Source organism: Microtus pennsylvanicus, chromosome 4 (genome assembly GCF_037038515.1).
Source record: "Microtus pennsylvanicus isolate mMicPen1 chromosome 4, mMicPen1.hap1, whole genome shotgun sequence".
NCBI lineage: Eukaryota > Metazoa > Chordata > Mammalia > Rodentia > Cricetidae > Microtus > Microtus pennsylvanicus.
Genome location: NC_134582.1, coordinates 20456896 through 20477196, shown reverse-complemented (window position 1 = coordinate 20477196; position 20301 = coordinate 20456896). Strand labels below are relative to the sequence as shown.

General features: G+C 35.7%; 1 protein-coding gene across 3 annotated transcripts in view; it reads left to right on the top strand.

The window, feature by feature from the left end:
- The window catches only part of Malt1 (MALT1 paracaspase), a 54954-nt gene that overhangs the window by 20051 nt on the left and 14602 nt on the right, over positions 1 to 20301 (top strand). For 2 of the 3 annotated variants that reach the window (XM_075968458.1, XM_075968460.1), the window contains 8 exons: positions 879 to 1000; positions 5785 to 5944; positions 6614 to 6792; positions 7185 to 7281; positions 7840 to 7872; positions 10514 to 10540; positions 12449 to 12481; positions 15625 to 15828. In XM_075968458.1, the coding sequence (XP_075824573.1) occupies positions 879 to 1000; positions 5785 to 5944; positions 6614 to 6792; positions 7185 to 7281; positions 7840 to 7872; positions 10514 to 10540; positions 12449 to 12481; positions 15625 to 15828 (855 nt within the window). The remainder of the gene's footprint in view (positions 1 to 878; positions 1001 to 5784; positions 5945 to 6613; positions 6793 to 7184; positions 7282 to 7839; positions 7873 to 10513; positions 10541 to 12448; positions 12482 to 15624; positions 15829 to 20301) is intronic. The other variant, XM_075968459.1, reaches the window with a different exon arrangement.

The following is a 20301-nucleotide window of genomic DNA, read 5'->3' as shown; positions in this document are numbered from 1 at the left end:
GGGTAAGATGTTCTTAGAAGATGCTATGGCATCTTACCAGACCTTTAAGGTCCAAATGCAAGAAGGAAAAACTAGATGCATTTTGATTCAAGGAAGAACTTTAGTCTAATTCTGCCATATCCCATTCAATTGTTATGGAACTGTAGCCAGATATAGGTTTCCCCCATGACTTAGCTGGTCTCGGATTCTTTGTCATTTTAGCAGTGGCAGCTACAGGTCCCATCTCATGGAGTAGGCCTTAAAGCCAATCAAAATTGGTTGGTTACTCCGATGACATTTGTGCCACTATTGCACTATTATATCTTGCAGGCAGATCATTGGTGTACATTGCACCATTTGCAGCTGGGAGATATTGAAGATTTTCTTTCTTCTTTGCTATATTCAGAGTCCTTTCCAGTACTATGAACACTAGTCAGTAGGGGTGATGCTTCTAGTTACGCACCACCTCAACTTCACAGAAAAAAACTAACTCATACACTACTTACTTAAAAGTTATGACCATATGAACATTTACGACTAGGTATTGAGCTGGCATTGAGAACTGCACTACAATGTCTGTCTAGCAGGTGTCTTAAAGGGTGCATCCTGATCTCAGAAATGTTAGAGTTTGGGGGAAAAGTATTCCTAATTGGAGAAATGAGGCAATTAATTTCCCTTCCTAACCATGGAGAAATAGAGTATATCAAAGTCTTTTGCAGATTTTTTTCTTATGGTTTTACAAAGATTTCAGCTAAAGAATACATACCGATAGAGAAGGAGAAGTAAATATATGATTTATGATAAAGATGAATATTTCATTGTTGTTTTGTATATATAAGCAAGGAAAATCTTCCTTATGACTTTACTTTTTTGTTTGTTTGTTTGTTTGTTTGTTTTAGGATTAAAGATCACTGTAAACCCAGAATCAAAGGCAGTTTTGGCTGGACAGTTTGTAAAACTGTGTTGCCGGGCAACTGGACATCCCTTTGTACAATATCAATGGTTCAAAATGAATAAGGAGGTAATTTTAAAATGTCTTTTAATTCTACTTAGGTTTATTGCTTAGTTGATTGGAGGCAAGATCTTATTCTGTAACACAAGCTGCCTTGGAACTCACTGTGGAACCCAGACTGGTCTTGAATTGTGGTATACTGCTGCCTTGCTTCCTGAGTGCTGGGATTAGAGTGTGAGCCATCAAAGCCTGACTATTTCACTAATGTGATTGGGTAAAGCCACTCCCAGAAGACGTAATGTTATTAAATGAAAACATGGAAAAAAGCTATGTTGCCTCTAGGGGAGATTGGAAGATCATGGGTTTCCATATAGCTTTTTCATGCATCCTTCATTTTGGTTAAGCCTTCCACCACCCCTCAATTTCCCCATCCCTTACCCCTCTTTGTGCTTTCTTGGTAGTGATTATTCCCTGTGGCCCCTTGACTTTGTTTATTCTTCTCTTAAATCCAAAGTATTCCTTCAGGTACCCTCTGTAGAACTGGCCTGATGGTCATAAATTCCTTTTATTTTGTTTTTATTGTAAAAAGTTTTATCTTTTGTAATTTTAATCAATAGTTGTGTTGGGTATAATAGTCTGGGTCAACAGTCAAGGTCTTTTAGCACTTCGAATACATTTTTCCAGGTACTTCTGGCAATAAAAATTTTTATTGAACAATCCTAGGTATTATTCTGATGGGCCTACCTTTATAAGTGACTGACCTTTCTGTCTTTCAGCTTTTAATACCCTTTCTTTATTCTCTGCTTTTAGTATTTTAACTATAATTATGTCATGGGGATTTTCTTTCTTGGTCATCTCTATTTGGTATTTTATCTGCCTTTTGTGCCTGAATGTGCAGTTCATTCTTTAGGTTTGGAAACTTTTTTTTCTGTTATTTTGTTGAAAATAATCTCCATGTCTTTGGTGTGGCATTCTCCTTTCTCAGTGCTCATATCTCTAAGGCTGTGTCTTCTCAAAGTTCTCCAGTGTTCCATACTTTTTTTATAAAAAATTATTATTCACCTTTACTAAGCAATCCAAGTTTTCCATCTCTGACACTGTTGTCCACATGATCCATTATATTGCTTAAGCTTTCTGCTGAGGTTTTTATTTGGCTTATTGATTTTTTATTTTTAGCATGATTTCAGTTTGGGTTTTCTTCAGCAAGTCTACCTTGACTTCCTCATTTCCCTCAGCTTTTTGCTTTTATTCTTCTGAAATATTTTTATATCTTCGCTGAGTTGTTTGAACATAATTAAAATCTTTTGAATTCTACTTGTTTGAACATAATTATAATCTTTTGAATTCTATATCTGGTAGTTCTTCCAAGTCATTCTTACAAGATTAGTAACTTTAGGAGATGACATATTGTCATGATTTTTGTATGTATGTTACTTTTGTTTCTGCCCTGGGACTTGTGCATCTGAAATAGTTTGTTGATTGAATTTTCTTCTCAAGACACATTTCTTCTTGCAGTGGAGGTTTTGTACAGTGTTTAGGAGAGGCTATTGTAAATTGTAAGAGGGTTAAATTGAAGGCTGTAGGAAAAGGGTCTACCTAATGGTACAAGGAAACATGTTCTCAGAGAAGCAGGATGGCCTGTGTGAGGGAAGGAATGGGCCTAGCTAGAGACACAAAGACATGAGGTCCTAGAGTAATCAGGCAGCCTGACAGTGAAGAGAAGTCAGATTCTGGAGGAGTTGGATGTGATGTCAGACTAATGGCAACTCAGAAAACTGGAAAGCCTAGCAGCTCAGGACTTTTTGAGGAGCCCTGCAGCATATGGGCTGGGACAGAGTGGGGCCTACCTCAGAGTGCTGAGAAGTGAGATCCGGGAGGCCTAACAGTTCTAATAGTTGTTTGCAACAGATTATGTTATTTTATAGAAAAAAATATGGTTTTGTACATTTTTCCCTACATAAAAATAAGACAGAGCAGCTATGAGGTATAGCAAAATGATTACATAGACATTTAGTGCTAGGTTAAGTCTGTGTTGGCCCTTAGTTACCATTACTGGTTGTGTGAATTCTTGTCACCAAGGTTGGGAGATTCTACATGTATCTAGCCATTGAGAGATGGTAACTAAAAGTATTTTATCATATTTTTTCTAGTTTTTATTTTAATGAATTTTTTGAAGAAATATAGAAAAAACTTACTCCATGAAGTTTATAATTATAAAATACATCATGACTGAAAGAAGTTAGGAATATAGGGAATGTAGAACACATCTTGAATTTAAAGAGCTGTAATGGAGTTGGACTGTTTTAGGAGATTTTTGTGGGCACCTGTTTTGTGCCAAGCCATGATAAAATGGAACAGTGACACATAATGTCTCTTTCCCCCAAATAATCTACATCTAGAGGAGAGAGATGGCGGTCTCTTTATGAGTTCAAAGCTAGGAGGAACATAAGCAGATGGTCATAGGATGTGAGGAACCAACAGTCTTTAAACAGGATTGATGGCCTTTGTACATACAAGCTCTCTGCTTGAAGAAGGCAGAGAACAGCAAGACAACCAGGTACCTATTGTCTGTGCTGCTGAGAAAAAGCTGTAGTGTGGTCTTGGTGAATTCATGACAGTGAGATCCCAGGGCACGCTTTAGCATATGTTCTGAGGGTATGCTGAACCAGACCAATAGATCAGTGTGGAACAAGAAGAAGCAAAAAAAAAAAAAAAAAAAAAAAACTTAAGGAGAACTCCCTAGCTTTTCCTCTTGAATCTCTTAGCCATGGTTACTCTATAAGTTTTGTTTGTTTGTTTTTGAGAAGACTGCTGAGGTCTTTGTCGAGGAGGGAAATAAGAGTGTGACTTCAGACCATGCCTGTTATATGTACAAGGGAATCACATGGGCAGTTTGGGTATCCTGACAGACAATAGTGAGAGTCTATAATGAATGAAATTAAAATATGGACCAGTCAAGAGAGTTAGAAGAATAAAAAAAGCAAAGTCTTTCAAGAAGATAAGGGTGACCAGCTTCTTCAGTGCTGCTTGCTAAGAAGAAGCTGTAAACGAAATGTGTGTTGGCTGATTATGATACAAAGGACTTAGAGTATGTTTTTGAAAATGATTTGATAAAGGGAAAAAGCACATGCTGAAGCAAAGAAAAAATATAGGAACAATTTTAGAGAAGATGAGATCAAGAAAGAAAAACTTTTCCCTCTGAGACTTTGTGCTTGGGTCTTGCAAATAGCAAATAAGATGGATTAGTGGGGACTGGAAGTGACTCGGCAGTTAAGAGCACTTGCTGTTCTTCCCAAAGAACCAGGTATGATTTCTAGCACTAATTTGACTGGTTACAACTGTCCATAACTCAGTTCCAGGAGAGCTGATAGCCTCTTCTGGCCTCTGCAGGCACTGTGTGCTTATAGTGCACATATAAATATAGGCAATCACATATATAATGAAATAAAAATGTATCTTCAAATTTAAAAAAATTATGGATGGGCATGCCTTTAATCTTAGGTCTCCAGAGGCAAAGGCAGGTGGAGCTCTGAGTTTGAGACTACCCTTGTCTACATAGTGAATTCCAGGATAGCTGGAGTATGTGGAGAAACCTTGTCTCGGTAGATAGATGGATGGGTGGGTGAGTGGGTGGATGGAGAGAGAGACAGAGAGATTAGCAGTAGAGAAACATGAGTCTACAAGATGGCTCATTGGGGAAAGATTCTTGCTGACAAAACCGATGATCTGAGTTTGTCCCTAGGACTCACGTGATAAAAAAGAAAGTAATTCCCAAAAGTCGTCCCCTGGCCATCACAACATGACTTGTGATACATGCACATGTGTGCACATACATACAATAAATAAGTGTAAAATATTTTGAAAAACTATTTATATGCATGGAGAAACCTACAAATTAAGCAGTTTTTAAGTTGGTAAAGTTAGATGCTTATATGTCTAACTTATGAGAAACTATGAGAAAATCAAGTGTGTTTCTTCATAAAAGACAAGAGTTTCTAGATGGTTGGACCACACCTTTAATTCTAGTAGTTGGGCAGAAAGGCAGATGGATCTTTATGAGCTCAAGGGTGCCAGAGCTACGTTATAAGACCCTGTCTCAAAACAAACATACATGCTCAAAAAATTACATACTCAAAAAATTACTCTAGAAGAACAAGGGTTTTGTATTTCTTCATAGAGTTGTGAAAGTCTTCTTTATGACCATAAAACTGAGAGAATTTGTGATAGATTTATTTATTCTGATCTCAGAGTAGCATGAAAAGAACACTAACTGTTGCTTCAGATTCTGACCAAAGTGAAAAAAACATGTGATGGCCATTTCTTCCTTTCTTGTCCATGTTTCCATGAAGCCAAAACCTTGAAAGATAGCTGGATATGGTTTTGTTAAGCAGCCTGTCTCATAGTGTTTTGTAGGTGAGAAAGTGAAGTCCCAAGGTAAAATAGTTTATGCACACATTCATAGCCATTTGTCCAGAAATGAAAATAATAGGTAATTTGTTCCCTTCATGCCACTGTGGTGTTTACTGCATTTTATATATATATACATATATATATATATATATGATAGTTGTATAAGTGTACTAATGACTGAACAGACAGGTTCAGTGAGCTCCTTTAAGATCTGAGGGATAACTAACCTCACTGTTGAATGGATTTGTTAAGGACTGTATTTCTATTATTCCAGTCCTCAAAATCATACTTTTTACTCCTTTAACTAGCACATTTTAGAACTTGAAAAAAAAGAAACATACTTTTCAAAGGTCTGTAATGAAATCAGATTTTACACAGCGTGTATTATAAGCTGAATTTTTGATGAATCCTTCACTTATGCTCACTTGTTGTTTCTTTTACAGATCCCATATGGAAATTCATCAGAACTTATTTTTAACACAGTGCATGTAAAAGATGCAGGCTTTTATGTCTGCCGAGTTAACAACAGTTCCACCTTTGAATTTAGTGAGTGGTCACAGCTAGACGTCTGTGATGTGACAGAAGTAACAGAAAGCTTCCAGGGTATGTGATAAGTGAAGTTGCATATTGTTTAGTGGATCACTTTATTTTATTTAAATGTTTATTTAAAAATAGCTTCAAGCCGGGCGATGGTGGCGCATGCCTTTAATCCCAGCACTCGGGAGGCAGAGGCAGGTGGATCTCTGTGAGTTCGAGACCAGCCTGGTCTACAGAGCTAGTTCCAGGACAGGCTCCAAAACCACAGAGAACCCCTGTCTTGAAAAACAAAACAAAAACAAAAACAAAAAAAAATAGCTTCAGAGTATAACTGTCACGCCTGAGTCGTTAAGAGTTAATGCCACATGGTTTGATTGTCATTTTCTGTGTCAGTCCCTTAAGATGACATGGCCCCTTCTCATTCTTGTACCTGATGCTGAACTTGAACCTTTACATGTGGCAGCTGTAATTCAAGCTTAGTTTCTCCCCTCACTCCTCCTCTCTTGAGTATCCCCACCTGTTAGCCCAGAATTCCTAAACTGTTTTTGTTCACCACAGTATTCTTTTCTCTTCAGAACATCTGTTAACATTTATGGACTTTGATGAAAATATACTTTAAGTATGGTTTTAATGATTATAAAAACTAAAGGATAGACTTAGATATATTTTTGTTTAAATTGTAGGAAATTTTTGGTTTTATGTTTAACCCAGAGGTTTTTTTTTTTTTAATTTAAGGAAATGTGGATGGTGTCTCAGAATCCAAGTTGCAAATCTGTGTTGAACCAAGGTCCCAAAAGCTGATGCCAGGCAGCACATTGGTTTTACAGTGTGTTGCTATTGGAAGCCCTATGCCTCACTACCAGTGGTTTAAAAATGAATCACCATTAACACATGAAACAAAAAAGCATTACGTGGTAGGCAGTTGATTTTTTTAGGGAGTGGGAGGGTTGGATGGATCTGTAAAATAAATGATACAATTAAGATAAAGGGACCACTCAAATTCATGCTCCCTGGAATGTTTTTAGTACTTTTAGTTCAAGTGCTTTGTTTCAGTATTAATTAGTTTCTTGTATTTGCAACAGGACTAGATTTCAAACCAAACTTTGGAATAAGATGTCAAATATTACTGCAACAAACTTTGCACTGTTAGAATCATTTTATAATTTGCTTGCTATTACTTAGCTTAATGAATGAAGATAATCTAAGGATGTATAAATTTTTTAAAATCTGCATTTGGGAAATTTTATAAATATAAATGACTTATTTTAAGCAATTTTTAAATTAAAGTGTTCTGATATTGATACAGGTTCCATATGTGGATCTAGAACATGAAGGAACCTACTGGTGTCATGTATACAATGATCAAGACAGTCAAGATAGTAAGAAGGTAGAAATCATCATAGGTAAGCAGTATTGGAGTTCTGTCACAGAATACATAATATAAGCTGTGTACACTGGAGTGCTTAAACAATAGAAACTCTACTACTTTTTGTCCCATTCCATTTAATAACATATCACATATAAGGAGTTAATTTGTTTACACATAAATTCTAGAGACTTCATACTAAGTTAATTCTCCTAAGTTATATACAAAGAGCAAAATAAAAAACTGAAAAATTATTTTGTTTACTAATTTTACTTATTTTTAGTATTACAGTTTATCTTAAATATTTGTGTCAAAATGTCTTCCTTGTAGTTGTGAATTAGTAAAAGATTGATTTGGTGAAAAATTTTAAATGAAAAATAAAAAGTCAGAGACACATAAAAAATAATTATTGGTCAATATTCACTATTATCAATTATATTGACTACATTTATAGTGATGTTTTCAATAGCAGGAAATATTGATGCATGTGTTGCTTTGACAACGATTCTGTGATGTATATCTATGTTTACTTAGTGACTACCCTTCCTAAGATTATGAGTTACAATATATTCAAATTTGTTTTCTCTAACATAAGGAAGAACAGATGAGGCAGTGGAGTGCACCGAAGGTAGTATAATCCTTTGGTCTCCTGCATGCTGGTTACTCTGGGAAGAGGTGCAATGTCCTAGCTTACTGAGTGCAGTGATGGAAAAAATACTGGCTCAAATAAGCCATTTTGATTGAAGGATACTGTGTCTTATTCCTTAAAGTTGTGAAAATTTTCTTCAACACTATTGAACAGACACTTCTAACGTAATCTTCAGCTGACTTCCTATTGCACATAAGGCCTGGAGCTCCTCCATAGTGTTAGAAATAGTGAATATTTGCAATTCAATGTTAATTTTTAATCTTAAATTTTATTTAAAATATTATCATCAATATTTGTTTGGATTATTTTACTTATTTATTTATCTTAAGATGCCCTTTAAAAGCAGCTATAGTTTCATTTTTCTCAAACATTAAATACCAGAAATAATATTGATAAGTATTTTCAAAACTGATTTTTTTAGATTAATTTATATGCCAATTTCACTATGGAAAGAAAACTGAAAATCCATTTTAGTATAAACTTCTAACTTGTTTCAGTTAACTAAAACATTGGACTTAAATTATTATAAGTCAATATTAAAACTTAGGTTACCTCTCTTAGTATACTATCACATTGATTTGCAAAATTAGGTTTGTGGATAGCTAAGTATTTTTTCAATTGCTGCTTTGAACTATTACATAGTCTTTCTTAGTTTCTCCTTGGGTAAAGTAAGATAGTAATAGTCAATCATACATTTCTTGGTTTTCCTGTCGTTCATCTCTATTACTGTTTTGATCCTAATGCAGAGTTTTGAATCAGAATTCTCTAATCAAGAAGTTCCAATCTCACATCTGTTAATCTTACAGAAGGGAAGCCATGTAGAGAAATCTTAACCAAACTTTTCTTATCTTTTACACTTTTTGCTTAATTGCATGTGTGTTTGTTTCTTTACTCTTCCTAACATACAGGAGACCTTTAAAAATAAATATAAAAGAGCACCTGCTGTTTGGCTTCAGAGTGAGCATGCGATTGTTACGCTGCCCTGCTATTTCTGTAATTGTACAGCTCACTATGCTGTTTTTTTCAATGATGAGATCAATCAATTAATAATTTTCAATAACTATTTAGAACACAGAAATAACAATGTAGCTAGAGTTGCTCTAAAATCTCAGATGGAAAACATCAGTTCCAACTCTTTTTCTCAATGATCCTACAAAACTAACACATTTTATAGTTGATAGATTGTTTATGAACAGTATCCTCCATTTACATCTTATTTTAATGTAGAGTACATGATGGATGACTCCTATTCCATTTTGTATATTTTGTAAGAATATTATTAGAACAAGGGGTGTAGTTGAAGAGGTGAGGCTCACCTGTGGTTTAGGGTAGTGAGACCATGCAAATTTTAAACATTTGTTTAGGGGGCCAAAAGAAAGGCATCAAAGATGGAAGGCAGAATATGACAGAAACATCCAACTATATTACAGTTGTATGAAACATCCTTACTGAAAAGAGGTAAAGTGCTAACCTACCTATGTAGAAACTAGTCTATGCAGTTAGATGAAAAACAGCAAAAATTGTACATATTGTGTGAACAAGTTGATACCACTCCCTGTTAAGCTGAGCTTATGTAGTATGAAAATACCAGCCTTAGCATAGTGATGTGACTATGATCCCAGGACAGGGAATAAATACTAAGGTGGGAAGATTGTAGATTTAAGGATAACCTGGGCTATGTACCAAGACAGCATCTCAAGCAAATAAACCAAATAATATATTCCCTTATAATACTTTATGAATCCTGTATTACTTGCAACTTATTTCATGTTCATTTTTGTCTTCACAAAGTTTAATAAGTAAAAAACCAATGATGACTTTATGTTACAGACTTGTGATCAGATTATTTGTCTATTCTGTATGAAAGGTGTATGAAGGATGCAGGTTAATTCTGAAGCTGTTCTGCTTCCCCAAAAAGAACGCCATACCTTGATCTAACTTAAAACACACACACACACACACACACACACACACACAGACACACACACACAAATTCCAATTGGAAAACATTCTGCTGCTCAAAATTGAAATGGCCATTAAAGAAAAGGAGTGCTTTGTCATTAAAAACAAGGAATGTCTGAGGAACTATCACAACCGAGAGTGTCTTAAGAAGACACAGTAAATACTTCTGGTATCTTAAATAGGTCTTGGGGGAAAACATAAATGGTTCATTAGTTGTGATCCATGTAGTGTACTAACATAGGATGTTAATAATAGAGAAACTAGGTTTAGCATACACAGGAACCCTCCTCAGCAATAGCCCACAATAATTCATCCAGTTTCCCGGTATTTTAAAGTTAAAGGTTTTGTTTGTTTTTATCTTGAAAGATAATTTATGAAAAATTATCTAAAACTTGAACAAATTATAATGAGTTTAATTGTTTAGTTTGTTGTAATTTAGGGAAAGTGGAGCAGTTTTGAAGTCCTGCATGGTTTAACAGCAGTATTCTTACCTATTCCCTTTTTATAGCTTCTTTATTTAACTTTGAAAAGTTCTAAACTAATAAAGCACTATAACATGATCTAACAGTTCATAAACTGCTTCTCTTCATTCTATTATCTGTGCTGTTGGCTGTTAGATTATATAAAATTAATCTATTTTCTTTTACTCTATTCGTAGATGAATTAAATAATTTTGGGCATCCTGGTAAGTATTACAAAGTTTTGTTTTAGTTTGGTAAATTTGATACAGTAAAGGTATAATAGACATTCTTGCCTGCATTCTTAGGCTACTACTACTTACATGAAGTTCAATTTAAAGCAAGTAAAGTACAAAAATATTATTGAATATAAGACCATAAGGGTTGAAAAAGTGTTTTGGGTAACAGTAAAGTATCAATGCTTGAACTGATAGTATAGGTGAATGAGGAAGATTACCTATGGCCATACTTGATTACCTGTGTTTGATCCTTAGAGCCCACATGGTGGGAGAAGAAAACCAATTCTTTCATGTTTTCCTCTGACCACCACATGCACCATGGTCCCCCACACAAAATAAGCAAATATGTAAAAAAAAAAAAAAGATGAACAATTTTGTTGTTGTGTGTTACTGGGGATCAAACCCAGAGTCTTTGTATATGCGCTGCCAAGTGCTGACTACACCATCCAGCTTTGATCCTTTTTTAAAAAAATCCTTTTATGTTGCTCCTTATAGAAAGAAGTACATTGCTTTTAATGTGGAAGACTGGATGCACATTGATAGAGTGACACATGACATTGCAAACTGTCAGAGAACATCCCTGGAGTGGTTGAGCAGGTGCCTTCCCCTGATGAAAGGCAGTGAGTGGAGAGAGTTGGCAGTAAACGGATAAATTGTCTATAACTATTAAGAGACTAACAGTGACAGTTTCTAGGCAAGTTTTGATCAGAACAGATTTCTGAATAAGCTAAACTAAAGAGAAAGCTATCACCAGGGACAAGGACATTTCAGTAATGAGGATCATACAAGGAAAGAGGATGTCAGTATAAGCTGTGGGCATTTTGAAAGACAGGAATAGAGTCCATGAATAGATTTAATCAACTCACACAGAAATGCATTAAGAAGGCATGAGGTTATTAAGTTCTATCTGGATTCTACTGACCATTTGTAATCATATTAGCAAAATAAAGCCACCGTGACCAATAGATCATTTTTGCTGTAGTAACTTCAAATTCATGTGAAGCTCAGAAAGAATTGCTTCAAGTGTCCCAAACTGAAGACTGATTGAAAACATCCTAGTAATCATTTCTCTTGGTGTTGATAGAATCCCTTCCCCTAAAATATCTGCTATATCTTGCCTTTTTAAAAAGTTGTATAATTACTTTATGAAAACTTTAGCATATACCCATCACTAAGTTTCTAACATTTTAAAGGCCTGCTTTTCCTTATTTTCCAAGATTCAAAGAAACCAAACCTTGAGTTTAAAGACAACGAATGTATGGTAAAGCTTGTAGTGGGCTCCCATCCCATAGCATCAATATTATTAAATGTACAAGTAAACTCCCCTTCCCCCAAATAGTGGACTCACAGAGAACTGAACTTCATCTTTCCCTGTGTCGCTTCCTAGAGTGAATATGACTTCATTCTATGTATGATAGTGATAAGCTCATATATTTTGTCAAAAAATGTTTTAATTATAAATTAGCTATTCATAACAATATTCTGTATTTTTCTTTACTCATAATTATTTATGAAGTACCATATTGTGGCCTGATACATCTAGACAGTGTAGAATGATCCAGTCCAGTAATTAGCCTTTCTGTCTGCTTAAATATTATGAGTCTGTGTGCTGAGAGCCTTCAAGAGCTTCCCTTTTAACTATTCTATAATTCTTAATTGTTAGAGATATAGTTGCCTTATTATGCCATATAACATTAAATCACTTCCCTTCCTGTTTTTGTGCCCTCTTGTTTACCCTCTGTCTCCCCTCTTTTTTCTAGCCTTTGTGACATCTACTCTAATATATTTATTGTATTTAAATGGTATCCTGCTGTCTGCATTCATTGCTTTTATCTCATTAGCTCTGAAGATATACCATGAATAACAGCATCTGTTTGCTCTTTTATCTTTGCACAGATAATAAAGAAGAAACAACTGATCAGCCTTTGGGTGAGTTGAGTTTAATGTACATGATCAAATATAATTACAGTATTTAACTCCAATTTTTGATTATCACGAAGGAATTTATGTTATTTACCTTCATTGATTGAAGGACATTGGAGCAGATTTTTATTTTTGGTAAAAGAAATTATGGAAGAACCTTTAAAAAGATTATAGCTTTTGTTTTTGGTTTCAAGTCAGTTTCTATTTATTTATTTTATTTATTTATTTAAGATTTCTGTCTCTTCCCCACCACCGCCTCCCATTTCCCTCCCCCTCCCTCGTCAGCCCAAAGAGCAATCAGGGTTCCCTGCCCTGTGGGAAGTCCAAGGACCACCCACTCAGTTTCTAAGGAATAATTTCTGTTTCTGGCAACACATAAACAGAAAGAAATAGGCATGCTCCATAGAGGAAGAAGCAGTTCTTGCTGTTCTCTGGTGAGGTGGAAATTAGGAAAATACCATGTAGGTGGCAATGAGTCTTGAAGTTTGCTTTCCCACCTTCCACAATTGGAAGAGAAGGATGTAAGATAAGAAAATTTAATGGGTAATGACATTTAAGTGTGCTTTGGGGAAGAAGACACAAGGAGGAAGATCCAGGAGAGCCGCTCATAAAGGCTCAGTAGACTAATGTTTAGAGAGTAGAAATAGTTAACATATTGATCTATGGCTATCTGATTAAAATAATGTCTAATTGCTTTTATCAGAATTTTGAACTCCTTTTTGGGTTTTTTTGGGTTTTTTTGTTTTTTTCTTTTGAGGCAGTATCTTAACTTAGTTCAGGCTAGCCTTGATATTGAAGAAGACACGGGGCTACTAATTACTTTCTTTAAAAAGAAACTTCTACATTTCATTTATAATGGTAAAATTTCACATAGTTCAGTTCATTTTATCTCCTGGTTCTGTGGGTTTTACTGATGGTTCTTAGAGTTTCTTATATAGTTAATAGTCTGTTGGTGACCAAGGCTACAAATAAAAAGTTCTTTCCTTAGAACCGCCTCGCCCCCTGCTCTCACTTATAATAGTGAGATCAAGTATAATAATAATCCGAACAAAGCCATAACTACTGTATTCTGTAGTGAGAATGTAATAATTACACACAAATGACAAGCTCAAATGTAACTGAATAGATATTGAAAGTTCAAAATGATTACTTATTTTGCTTTATGAAATGTGTAACTTACTCCTGAGATGTAGACTATCTCCTCATTTTTTTGTGGATGAAAGCTTAGCCAGGTGTAGATGTGCATGTCTTTAATCTCAGCACTTGCGAGGCAGAGGCAGGCAGATCTCTTGTGAGTTCACAACCAGCCTGGTCTACAGAGTGAGTTCTAAGACGCTAAAGCTGAAGAGTGTGTACTACTTTAAGTTCTGGAAAATGTCTAGGATCGTCTAGTAAGGATATTTCTAAAGTGATTTTATTGTTCTTTATAGAATCAAAAAGAATTTTATTTTTTGAACCCAGGACCTCACACATGCTAAGCATGCACTCCACCACTGAGCTGTGCTCTGAGCCCTGTGTGTCCTTTTTCCAGTAGATGGTTTGTGTTCAAGAACTTGTGGGCGGCTCTTACAGTAATTTATGATTTCATAATAAATTTGTTGAATTTATCATCTAAACCCCATGATAACTTGCTTACATACTTGCTATTTTAAAGTTTCCTTTATTCCTCTCATCTTTTTTAATTCAAATTTTACTATTCCTTTCTCTATCTGGTTTCTTTGCCACAACCATTTCCTAGAATGAGTCTTTGTCATCTTGTCTCAGCCCATCTCTACTTCTCTATTCTAAGTCCACTTCAGCTCTCCTGCCAGATAGGAACTGCTTCACAAGTAGACTGGTCAAGGTAAGACCCACCATCTTTATCAGGAAACTTTAAAAAGTTATATAATCTAAGAATTATCATTGACAGAGTTTTACAGGAGCTTTGGGCGATTACTGGTATTTTCACGCTCCTACATTCTTGGACTCGTGTATTCTGTAAATCATTCTTTCCCAATTACCTATTACTGAATGATAGATATGTGTCTTGAGAAATGCGTCATTAGACCCTTTACGTCAGTTTCTCGATTATTGTCCCAGTGCATTGAAGAAATAAGTAAACCCCAAGGCATATGAGGCTGCTGCTAACGTTTTTTTTCATATGTAGAAGTCGTATACTCTACAATAGTGATAAAATTTGTAATTTTAAAAATAAATTTAATAATGAAAAGCATTATATAGTAAATATATAAACCAATAGTGTAGTTTTTAATTTTACTACGAAGTATTGTGTGTTTTATGTAATTCTCTGTGCTCTCATTTTATGCAGCTGGCAGTGTGTAGGTCTCTTGACGATTTGCCACCATTGTCACCCAAGACCATCAAGAAAGATGCAGTGTTGAAGTCCCTTGAGCACTAAGCTTTGCCTAACTGTTTATAACTGTTCAGGCCAGGCCACACCCCTAAGTAGACTGATATTTTTTAAGGCATAAGTACATATCATTTGCATGCCCCCACCCCAAAACACCTCTTTCTGTCTGAGCCAAGTCAAATAATTAAGCTCAAAAAGTTCCTCAAGTAGCCTTATCTCAGGCAAACAGAAACTTTGTCTTTAAAAAGTTAAGAAGGAGAACAGGCAAGATGAAGTTGCCCTCTGAACTACACACACACCATTGTGCATGTGTGTCCTCATTCATAAATACTATAATAATGATGATGATATTTTTTTTTAATTTAGAGGTAGGAGGAGATAGTCCATCCACACAGCTATTATAGAACAAATGTGGTCCTTGTGAAGTTCCTTTTTTTTCTCTCTTTGGTCTCTCTTCTAGCTCTGTAAATTCTTGCTACCCCTCTTTAGGTGTTTGCTTTGTTTTACTTCCCCCATTCTCAATAAAACAACCCATTCAATGAAAGCACACTTCGGTATATAGTTCATATATAACTAATAAATATTCTTTGATTCACAGAGAATACATATTTAGTCTTAATTTTTTGATGTTTCAGGCTGTTGTGTTCTTAGTCTCTTATGTAAAGTAATATCTCTAAAATGAAATTTAATGTCATAAGTAATCTTAAAGCAAAGTTTTTCATTTTAATACTTCTATAAATTTTAATATTTATACCCTCTTTTATTTCCCTCCCACTCACCCCCTTTTTTTTTCTTACAGCAAAGGACAAGGTTGCTCTTTTGATAGGAAATATGAATTACTGGGAGCACCCCAAACTTAAAGCTCCTTTGGTGGATGTGTATGAATTGACCAACTTATTAAGGCAACTAGATTTCAAAGTTGTTTCATTGTTGGACCTTACTGAATACGAGATGTGCAATGCTGTGGATGAATTTTTACTACTTTTAGACAAAGGAGTATATGGTAAGATATTTCTAATATTCATCTTTATAATTGTATGCCATTCCTATTATACTCATTAAGAGTTGGGCTGGAGAGATGACTCAGCCATTAAGAGCACTTGTTGTTCTCCCAGAGGACCTGAGTTCTATTCCCAGCACTCACATGGTGGCTCACAGTCATATGTAACTACAGTTCCAGGTAATCTAAAACCTTATTTTGGCACACAAGTGGTGCACAAGCAAAACATTCATGTATATAAAAATAAATAAAGAGAAATCAGATAAAAGTAGGTAAACATGTTGTTGAAGGGTTTTAATATTCTTGAAAAAAAGATAAATTTTATCTTTATTCCACATGAATAGATAATTATCTTATTGTCTTCTGTGGGTTTTTTTTAGATTTATTTATTTTATGTATGAGTGTTCTATCGACTTTAGGCCAGAAGTGGGCATCAGATCCCACTATAGATGGTTGTGAGCCATCATGTGGTTGCTGGGAATCGAACTTAGGACCTCTAGAAGAGCAGTCAGTGCTCTTAATTGCTGAGCCATCTCTCCAGCCCCCCTGTGTTTTTTTTTAACATGTTAGAACAACATTTCTTTTTTTGTTGTTGTTATTGTTGATTTAGTTTGTTTGTTTTTTCGAGACAGGGTTTCTCTGTGTTACAACTCTGGTTGTCCTGGAGATCACTTTGTAGGCCAGGTTGGCCTTGAATTCACAGAGATCCACCTGCATTTGCCTCCAGTACTGGAATTAAAGGCGTGCACCACCACTGCCTGGCTTTGAGGTAGAATTTTAAAAAAATAAATAAATAACACCCCTTTGAAGATTTAGCAAACTGCTGACTAAGGGATGTTGAAAAGCCTTATAATTTAAATGATCCATTCTCTCAATAATGAAGGTTACTATTGTAGTGCACATGAATAGTAAGCTGCTTCAGGTTTTCCATTTCTACCAGTATGCTGATTTTGAAGCAATAGTTTTCTCATGAGCATTATAAATTGATGATTAATGGATGTATTCATCCATTTTTCTTACAAAAATGGGGAGTAGCTAGAGAGATGGCTCAGCATCTAAAAGCACATGTTGCCCTTCAAGAAGACCCAAGTTCAGTTCCCAGTACCCACATTGAGCAGCTCACAGCTGCCTGGAACTCCAGCTTCAGGGGAATCCTATGCCTCTGGTGTTGGTAGGCACCTACACTCGTGTGCATATACTCACACACAGACATATATACATACACATAATTAAAAATAAGAAAAGTAGATCTTTAAAAATAGGAAAGCATATTCCATGCAAATAGGCCTTTTGACAGCTGGCCTATATTTTTCATTCTAACAAGAAGTGGGTTTCAGTATGATCAAAATATATTTGAATTTAAAAATTATTTTAAATAATGAAAAATATAGTAATGATGATAAAAGAAATTGTCAAAGAATAAAGGAAAATAGATCATGGCAATAGGAAGAGACCAAAGAATGCATTCTGAGAAAACTTGTCTACAAGAGTATCCACCCAGTGAACTAAGCATCCAGGTACTTTACATGCAGAGGGTGGAACCAGGCTATCAATCACTCCTTATCTGAATCACGTGCCAGGACTCTTCCACAGCTGAGACCCAAGGTGGGGCCCTCCTCCTCCCAGCATTCATTGTTGTACACTATGTGGGATGTAGCTTTAAAAATTATGACTACAGTTGATAAAATTCCCTGTAAAAAATGTTATCTTTGAGAACTTACTTTGTATGAGTCTTCCATAAATGAAAGTTTTTTGTTGTTGTTCTTTTTTTTAAAAAAAAAAAAAATGAGCCAGGCAGTGGTGGCACACGCTTTTAATCCAAGCACTCAGGAGACAGAGGCAGGCATATCTCTGTGAGTTTGAGGCCAGCCTGTTCTTCAGAGGGAGTTCCAAGACAGCCAGGACTACTACACAGAGATACCCTATCTTGACAAAAACTAAGAAAAAAAAAGTGGATTGCTTAAGTATGTTACATAATTTATCTGTTTTTAAGGTGCCTCGGTGACTTGCATAGGGAATTGCTTCTAAAACTGCACTAGAAACAGTGAAGTGTAAGAAAAAAAAGTAATGATAAGTATTGATTTAGGCTAAATTTAGGTTTCTGGGTTAGTCAATATCTAGAGAGTGAGAGAATTATATAAATAGTTATATGTTCAGTTACTCCTATTTTTTACTGCAGTTGTTGTCATAGCTTTCCAGTTCTCTGACTATTTAATTGCCCGTGTTATAAAGCAGAGAGCTGGAACTATAAAAGGATGGTTAGGAGACAAGACTTCAGTTTGGCTGACACTTTACACACATTCCCCCCTGTAACAATATCAGTTTGTGGTATAGAATAAAGAACAATAAACAGTAGAACAAAGGGCAGCTTAAGAAAGCTAGAAAAATTTAAAATCCTAATTCATGTCTTAACAGGGTGACTGCATTATATTTTGAAGTATTGTGACTACCCAAAACATCAGACACATCTACATTAAATGTAAGTGTGGTGAAGGCTTCATGGTGTAAGGCATGCCATAAAGAGACTTTATTTCTCTTTTGGACCATGCCTTTACCTCTCCTCGTGTCTCCAGGTGACCAGTGGTCCTTTAGGGATGAGGGGAAGGTAGAGGAGTTTCAGCATGAAGAACTTTAGATACAGAAACAAAGACACAAGTTGATGCTCTCTTATTGCCCACTCATTGTAAAAGAAAAGTCACAGTAAAACAGAAAAAGAGGTGAATCAGTCTATAGCATGTCAACAAGCAACAACCAAAAATAGAAATAATTTACATATAGTTATCTTATACAGATTGGTAGAGAAAAAAGTAACTGTATGGCGGTCTGTCCTCCTCACCAAATGTGTTTGTGTGTTTATCACTGCTTACCGCTTACCTATGCCTTTTGTGGAAGAGAATATTAAATGAACTTGATCAGAATATGACAAAAACCCGTTTACCATGGAGCCAGTCATTTAGTTCAGTGTAAGTCAATGGTTAAGCATTGGAATAAATTCGCCCATGTCCATGCTTTTGATTTTATCGTTATGTAATTTTTCCAAACTGAAGGTGATCTATAAAGTAGCTAGAACTCAATTATCAAAGCTGTTTTAGGAAAAAAATTAATTACCCTCATGCCTGACATACTCAAACTGCCTGGTTTATTGTATCCATTATTATTACAGTTTTTGACATTTTATTAAATGGGCCAGAGAGTTGGCTCAGTGGATAAAGTGCTTAGTGCATAGGAATAAGGACTAGTTGGGATTCTCAGCACCCATGTAACTGACAGGCATGCATAGAAGCCTGCCTGTAATCCCAAACAGTTGAGGGACAGAAATAGGCTCCCGGAATAAGCCGGCTGACTAGCCTATTTTGCAATCTCTGGGTTTGCGTGAGAGACAGCCTCAGTCTATATGATGGAGAGTGATCAAGGACGGCCCCCAGCATCAACTTCAGACCTCCATACACATGCACATCTCTACACAAGTGTGCACACAGCCATGTAAACATGCTTGTACTCAACATACATGTATACACACAAACACTCTTAAGAATCTACTAAAGGAATTCTGACTGTCCTTTAGATTAGAGATTTGAGCTAGGTAGCACTTTGGGCCTTGACTAGAGAAGACCAACTCATCAGGTTTTGTGTATTAAGAGTCTTCCTAAGATTTCTTTGGGGAAAATAACAGTGGTGGTGGGAGTATAAACTATAATGCAGTCGACACAATGAAATATCAGTGCACTACATTAATATTATAAGCCAGCACAGTGATCAAGCTCACCTGCATCCAAAGTCTGGAGTTTGAGTGAGCTTTTAAACCTCCAGTGTCTCGAGCTCCTGTGTATGTAAAAGGGGAGTGATGCCATTGCCTGCCTTGCAAGGAGAGTATATGAGACCCCCAGAGTGAGATTCTCAACAAAAGAGTGCTCTGCAAAGTAGAATGCAAATCCACTTGAGTGGGAGAGGTTTGTTACTGTTTTTATTTGATTGTTTTGCTTTGTTCTGTTTGAGACAGTTTCACTATGTAGCCTAAACTGTCCTTAAACTCAGGCTCCTCCTGTTTCAGTTTCTGTAGTACTGGGATTACAGGTATGTGCCACCACTCAAATATTTTATCTATAGCCAAAAATAAATAGCTATGCTTTTTTAAAAAAAAAATTTAATGTACATGCTTGGTGGCACACACTTTTAATCCTAGCATTTAGGAGACAGAGACAATGAGATTTTTAAGTTCAAAGCCAGCCTGTGCTATATAATGAGTTCTAGTCTAGCTATAATTACATAGTGAGATTTTGTCTCAAAAAACTAATTCAATTGTATTTATATAGTGTGTGTGTATTTGTATGTAGGTAGGTGTGTACCACAATGCCAGATGATCAGGGGACAACTGGCAGGAGTCAGTTTTCTCTTACAATGTGGATCCCAGGGATCAAACTTATGTCATCAATTTTGGTGGCAAGCACCCCTTCCCAAAGAGCCATCTCACCAGCC